Consider the following 7,776-nt stretch of genomic DNA (forward strand, 5'->3'; position numbering starts at 1 on the left):
AAACTAAGTCAAATTAAAATTAATTATGCAGTTTAAATCCTTAAATAAATGTAGAAAAGGATCTTTGTTTTTATATCAGGGGATGCTACCTCTGCTTCCTGCCTTTCCTTCCCAGCCTGGCCCAAACATCGTCCCCTTAGGGCATCACTAAGAGCGCCGCATCAATCACTTCACTCCAACCAATCATTGCAGAGCAAATATATTTGGAATCAACTTATCAAACTCACAATAAAAAATCTGTTGCACACAACAAGGTTTGGATTCTGACTTTAAAAAGGATGATTATAAGCATAGATTTATAATTTATGCAAACACTAGGAGGAAGTGGGCGGAGCTCCGTAGTACAGAGGAGCAGCTCCCTGAAATCTCTTTTTTCTTCCCAGCTCTACGGCTGCCATCTTCTTTATTGTTTTCTGTTGAGCTAAAATGACACCAGTGTATCTCTATTGTTTCAGTGCGTCTGTACATTTGATACCTTGCTTGGTTAGGAAGAAAAGAGAGATCATGTGCTGTTAGTGGGATTTTAATAAATACACAGAAATGTGATCAAACTATGGAAACTAATGGAGATTGATGTTTGCTCTGTAAAAATTATTGTGGAGCTTTTCCTTTGCATCTAAATTCACAATTGGACACATGTGCAGTTTCAGGTTTTGCAAACATTTATTCCTAACCACCACCAGTTTTGTGCATCTATCCCAGAATGCGTTAATCCGGTCTTCCTTTTTTAGGAATAGAACAGTTTAAAGTTGGAACACAGCTTGACTCCCATGATGCAAATCTGTCAGCGCTACAGATTCATTTTCAGCAAACTTACAGTCATGAAGCCGTCCAGTAGACCAGAGTCAGGTTTAGGTGGAGCCTGTAGTCTCTCCATGGACCATTTCTCTATGATTGACGCGACTTGGCTGTTTTCTGTGTTTAGGATTCTAAATCCCGTCATGTTCACACCACTGTATCGGTAAGGCTCCACATCCAGTGCGAACAGATCCTGGAAAAAAAAAAAGAAACAGGTGAAGATCAGAGTTTGAGCCACAGACCTGCCTTGGAAAACACATTGCTTTATGACATGTTTCCTAGCTAACATTAACACTTTGGTACACTGATGTCACATTTAGGACATTAAGTTACGATGGTCTTGCCTCTTGCCCTGCAAATACATACATGTACATCAAATACAAAAAGTACCGTAAAAACCAAAACATTTGACTAACAGCAAAAAGCAGCTGCTGTTAGGAATCCAGTTTGTGTGGGTTGTGCTTTAGTTTATTTTCCCTCCACCACCAGGTGGCGCCTGGTTCTCGTCGGCCTCCTAACACACCTGCGGATGGTTGCCTCATTACCGGAGGATTCTTAAGCTGCTGACTGCCACTACCTCCACGCCAGAGTGTTTGCCAGTTTTGGTACTCTAGCCAAGCTGAGTTTTGCTGAGTCAAACTGAGTTTTTGTCAATCTGAGTCTTAACCTTGTTGTTTTTTTTTGTCTTTGCCTCTCGGCAGGAAGTAATCCTGCAAACTGGATGTTTTGGACCTTCTCCCCCCTGGAAGGATTCTCTGAGCATCAAACTGAGCTGAGGATTCAAACTGGTGGTTTGGATCTACTTTTCCCCAAGGATTGTTTGGGCGTCTCTCTGAGCAGGGGATTATTCTCCACAAGAAACCGTTCAAGTACCGCCGGAAAACTAAGTGGCAGTCAGCACCTCCGTCCCTCAAGCAAAAACCGCAACCTGGGTAAGCCCTGTCCGCCCTCCAATGAACAAGGCAACAACAGTCGGTGTGGAACAACTCACACCAACTGGATTCAACAAGAGACACCTTTTCCTGGAAACGTGAGTCCTGTTGCCTTTATTGCCTTCTTCAAATCGAAGACACAAATTTCCCACTGAGCCTGAACTAACAGCAGAATCTTCCCCTTCACTTTTCAGTCCCGGCTTGACAGTGTTCAGAGCAGCACTGGACTCCTCTCTACCAACTCACAATAAAACCTGTTAAACTTTTCCCTGGTCTCTCTGTTTGGTCTTCTCCATGTGGGTCAGAGCTTTAGTTAAAATCATGACAGCTGCCTGGAAAAAATGCTGCAAACTAGCTTTGCAGAACAGAGAGACCACAGGGGGGATTTATCAACACATGGCACGAAACCATGTAAGTTAGCGAACATACAACTATCCACTATGGAGCGCCACTTTCAGCTCTCCTTAACTTGCAGTTTTTTGTCACTTGCACCATTTATTCTTTTCATGTGTTTTGTGTGTTAGCATCATTTTCCCCCATTTTTGTCCGTTTGAAGCCTTTCTTCTTTGCTTGATAGTTAGTCTTAGTCTGTTTTATTTTCTATATTTGCAGCATGTTTCCTATTTATTGGGCATTAGCACATTTAGTGCTTTTCATTCTCATCCACCACATAAAGGAGATTGCTGATTTATTCTGAACTGATTTGCATGGATTCCACTTCATAAGGAAGTTTTCCTCTTAGAGAGAAGCCCGGGCCTTGGCCACTAAAAGGGACTGAAGTTAAAAGTTTCAGAATAGTTGGACATGTTTTGCTGTCAGTGAAAGATTATAAATTTATCTCCCAGACAGTGTAAAGAGATTTTCCTCCAGTTGTTTTTCTCAGAGTGCATCTTTAACAGCATCTAAAAATCTACCTTTTGTCTAATTCTGTAAATTTCTTTTGTTAATTTTTTCTTAATTAATGTAAATGCTTGTTTTACTCAAAGTGCGGCATTCAGTTCTTTAGGTAAAATTAAATGTATTATTTTAATTTTATTCTTTCCAATCTGTTCTAATTGCAAACTACATGAGAAAACTGATGGAAATGTGTGAAATCTGCCACCTTTGCAGCATCGAATCACATTCTCGTTTTAGAGCATTGTTCCTTTCTGAAAGAAAAAAGCTTTCAGTCAGAAATGGCAACATAATCATACTCATAGAAGCTGGTTGGGCATTTTTTATATTTTAATCCACCCCCCTCATTCAAATAAGCTCAGATAGATTTTTTCTTAAGACATTGAGTGGGAGAAAACATGTTTAACCTTTTCTAAGTGAAACATTGTTTATTACTTTACTTAAGCCAACAATTTCATATTGGTTACAGTATGGGGACGACATACCAACTTTGGGAAACCATAGACCACAGCTGAAGATGGCTACCAAAGGCTAATAAAACCCAGCTGATCACTTCCAAATGTCTTCCAACACACAGCAGGACATGACAGCCTATTACTGATAACTGATCAATACAGTTTGAAGGCGCAGGCGAACAAAAGGAGAGCAAAGCAGGAGCAGAAGTCTGGCAGCAGAACGGCTGCCATATGTGGCCCCAGTATGACGTGGTTGTTCAGTGTGCCTGAAGAATCAAGCTTTCAGTTCAGGACTCTGCCAAACACAACGATTGGATATAATGAGAGACCCCCCCTTCAGATTTTGTATATCATCTCTCAGAAAACACCAGAGGGATGTTTAATTATCTTGCAGACTCTCTTCCCTGTGAAATACACGCTAAAACAAAGCAGTCAGTTTCTTTACTTCAAGATAATAAGGCAAATAAATTTTATTCTGATAAACCTAAAAAAAAAAAAGAAACCTACAATAACGTAAAGAAATTTATCAATTTGGTAGAAAGCAGGAAAGTCTAAAGATTAGATATGATGAATATTAGTCAATCTCAAACTTCTGTTTCGTTTCACTACCAACCACTGGAACTGATTACTATTGGTAGATCAATAACAGAAATAAAAACACAAAGATAACCTTAAAGGTTTAATTTCTTTGACATGTATGACTCACCAGTCATAACAGATTAGTTTAGCCACTGAGAGACTATCATAGAACATTAACAGGGAGTTCATGGATAAAGTGCAGCTTTCACAATATTAAAAACTTGCAGTGCAAAAAAAAAACAAAAAACTGTCAGATGCATAAACCCCTTGTTTACATGTTAATGGAAAGTATCCTTATAAATTTTGGCCAACTTCTTTGGGAAAATAAACACATATGTAGATCAGTCCAAACACCTGGAAGGCACATAAACCATGGAAACAGCAGGTTGTCAGGCCATCATTGAGACATTATGGGTGACTTCAATTTCAGCGGCTGCGTCCTCCAAGGACCCGGTCTACCTGGACTGGATCCTTCGAGATCCGTGACAATAAGGAGGCTGGAGAAGTTTTGGCTATGGATTCAAACAGGTCCTTGCACTACTTTCGAAGGCTGTCCACTTCGCCTAACGTGGACAGTGTCAATTGTAACCGGCTAGCAACCTGACAATTGACACACAAAGCAGGCAATAGTTACCAACTTCTCTCTGTTGTTCTGGGAAATAAGCTCCCAGAACAATAGAGGCCAATAGAGGCCAATTTTGGAGGCCAATTTTTGGACCAATAACCTAGCCATAGTTAAATATTGATTGGCAACTGTGCCTTTAAAAGTGTTCAGTCTTTCTCCAGTGTTTGAGGACGGGTTGTGTATAAGATATATATGATCAGTCTTGAGAGGAAAAATCTGGAAACCTGTCAGTTGAAGAAAAGGTGTTGAAAAAAGTCTGCAGGGACTTTTATTGGAAAGGTCTGAGCCTCTAGTTTCCAATTAGGGGGTGTGGCTAAAAATGAATACCTGCTGTTGCATTACTCCCGCAGAATTTGGGTGGCATTTTAAATCTCATTAAATCTTTATAAAACAAAAGATATTTTTGAAAAAAAATAAATTTAAAGCGTGTTTTAGAAGACTTAAAGCCCCCTTTGAAAGGCATGTGGATGAAACACCATGTGACTGTGTTTGGGCCGTTTCTATAAATAGATCAACATGAGCAGGTGTCAGTTGGGCCCTGTACCGAGCCTGCGGGGCTTAAGGGGTTAAGTCTCTGCACGCTGCTGCCAGTGGCCTTCAGGGCTGCTAAACCTCAAAGTTACAGGTCTAGCGCCTCTAGTGGCTATAAATTACACAAGCGTTCGATTCCCCTCAAGTTTGAATAAAATACGGTTACATATCAGTGTATGTGGCTAAATATTGTTCTACTCTGTGTTTTGCTGGTGAAGATTCTGAGTAATTCAGGTCAGAGTCATTCAAAAAGAGTAAAAAAAAAAAAAAAAAACATCCAACAAAGTCCAGTGGATTATTATTTTAACTTTTTTGGAATACTCTTTGGTTTGTTGCTTTCATTGAAAAACATTCTGTGGCTGCCAGAAAACAATGCAGCTTTTCATTGTGTTTAGGCACATCTTATGGACGAGGCCCCGGATGAGAGTAAAGCATGAATTAAATGTAATATTAAATATTTGGAAGAAAAGCAAAGCAAAAATAATTAAACTTTAGAAAATTATCCTCATAAACTTAGCCCTAAACAAGAAAACCATAAGATTTGAGGATCAGAGGAGGTTTGAAGTCACGCTAATAGTCGGAGGGTCCCTGCTTTTGTCTTTGCTTTGATGTTAATTAGGATCTACATTTACAGAGATTTTTGTTTTTAAATGTTTGCTTCTGTTTCCAAGCGCAGCACATTAAACTTATATTTGCTTTGAGTCTATTTCAGAAAGCTACTCAGGGTAAGAAAAAAAGTGATATCATAAAAAAAGGAAAGTTCAAAGTTTCCACTTACTACAATATTAAATCTAAATTGAATAAACTAAGACCGGAGGACGCCGGATTACTAAAGCATTACTTTCACCAGCTTCTGATGTCTTTTTACAGCAAGTTTTCACTTCAGCTTCCTAATCTTTGAATTTGGGTGATGGTCTCATGACCAATGTATCTTCCATATTCACCATGCTTTAGGGCCCCTTGCACACCGATTTAGCCAGCCAGCGTCTGCCTGACGTCCCAGAATCTCCTAAAATGCTGGCATATGATTAACTTTCTATGTATTCTTTTATTTTGGGCATATATGTACTAGGGGTGGAACGGTTCACAAAATCCACGGTTCAGTTTGATTCACGGTTTTAGGTTCGGTTCGATTCGGTACATGTTGATTGTTACACCGAAAATAAATTAATGAAATGAATGAAAAAATTCCCCCAAAATTTATGAATTGTAATTATTTTCAATGATCCGCGGAAACCCTGGATCATTTCCGTATGTTTTGCTGCTTTGAATTTAATCATCTGGCGCATGCCCTCTACCATCTCCAAGGAACTCAGAGCGGAGCGACGGGAGCCACAGTGGAGGCTGTAGGCTTTGCTTTGAGCAGGCGGTCTGGAGCGCAGCGGGGCGGAGCGCTGACGGAGTATGTGGGATTTCAGGGTTAGCATGACATGTTGGTCATGTTGCTGTTAGCATAACCAAAACGTGTTGCACAATGCTTGCACACTGTTGCACTTTTATCCACCACTTTCTTTCCGCCGTCATCGTAGGTCACTCTAAATGCAAAGTGGTCCCATACAGCAGACCTATAAAGTGCTGCTGGCGCGTCTTCCAACTCCTGTTCTTTCCCACTCGCCATACCCACACAATTCTCCACAACAACTGATTTTTTTCTGCTACACCCGGCTACGCTGCTTCGCTTCTTCTTCTTCTTGTTTACTACTGGTGGTTGGCTTTGGTTGCAGTACCGCCACCTTCTGCTCTGGAGTGTAAACGCTTCGCCTATGAGAAAAAGGAGCAGCGCATGAACCGAACGAAACACACGCGAACTGAACCGAGACAGTCGAACCGAACGGTTCGGACGGTTTTCATAAATCATCCCATCCCTAATATGTACATAGAGTATTCATATAGAGTCCAGAACTTATTTCCAACAACCACCTAACTTATGCATAACACACGGCAGCGTAATGCCCTGCCTGCATAAAATTCTGTCTTTAATTTACAACCCGGTAAAGAAAGAAGATATAAAATTTGTCGTTATACAGTAGCTGCAATTTAGAAACACGTTCAGCGCTCGTCTGGAACACGTCAGATACACTGATATGCGTGGGAGAGAAGTTCTGGATAAGTTACGCAGAAGTTATGAACAAGTTACTCAGAGGTTTAGGATAAACTAGACGCCACGACTGATGAGTAACTGACACTGAACGGATGTCAACCATCAGATAACTGACCTGGAACTGATGGACCACATATGGCATATGCTGGCATGTGTTGGGAAATTTTCAGCATGCTCAATATTTATCGATCTACTTGCCGTATGTCAAAGTGTGTAAGCATAACTCAGCGTGCTCATTACTTATACAACGTATGCCAGCGTTTTTACATCCATACATCAGGCATATAGTGGTCTAAATCGTCAAGGTGTGACAGAGCCTTTAATTGCTATTGTTAATTCTATAATGTATGGCAAGATTTTATATTTCATCCTCTTTTACCTTCATTGATTTTTTTCCCTTTAGCAATAAATAATTTTCATTTTCCTATTTTTGGTTTTACACATTTTAATCAATAAACATATTTTCTTAATTTCTATTGCTTCTATTAATTGTCATTTTGGTCCTTCTTCATCATCCTCTTCCTATCTGTGAATTTATAAAGCTGCCACTGCTTCCCTGACAGTTGTGTTTTCTCTAGTTACATTCACAGTATAACAATTTATTTGTTTGTTTGTGGTCTCACTGGTTACAGTATGCTAGTTTTAGTGTGTGTTGTAATCAGTTTTTGAGGCTTGTTTGTTTGCAACCTTGACTTCTTCCTTAACCCCTAGAACCCTACGGACCCACCGGTGGGTCCAGCTGCTACGTGACCTCATAATCTTAACAAACCCCCAGTATTGATGTAAAAAACATATTTGGCACAGTTTGGTGACATTTATGGATAAATGTGCCAAAATGGCCTCCCCGCCTAAGAAATTTCT

At 40.1% G+C, this 7,776-nt stretch overlaps 1 protein-coding gene across 1 annotated transcript in view; it reads right to left on the reverse strand.

Moving 5' to 3' along the window:
• Positions 1-817: 817 nt before the first annotated feature.
• The window catches only part of LOC107103869 (glutamate receptor ionotropic, kainate 2-like), a gene marked incomplete at both ends in the record, with an annotated part of 54,738 nt that continues 47,779 nt past the window's right edge, over positions 818-7,776 (reverse strand). The window contains one exon of the mRNA XM_015403712.1: positions 818-991. Within this exon, the coding sequence (XP_015259198.1) occupies positions 818-991 (174 nt within the window). The remainder of the gene's footprint in view (positions 992-7,776) is intronic.

Source organism: Cyprinodon variegatus, unplaced genomic scaffold (genome assembly GCF_000732505.1).
Source record: "Cyprinodon variegatus isolate N-32 unplaced genomic scaffold, C_variegatus-1.0 Scaffold1548, whole genome shotgun sequence".
NCBI lineage: Eukaryota > Metazoa > Chordata > Actinopteri > Cyprinodontiformes > Cyprinodontidae > Cyprinodon > Cyprinodon variegatus.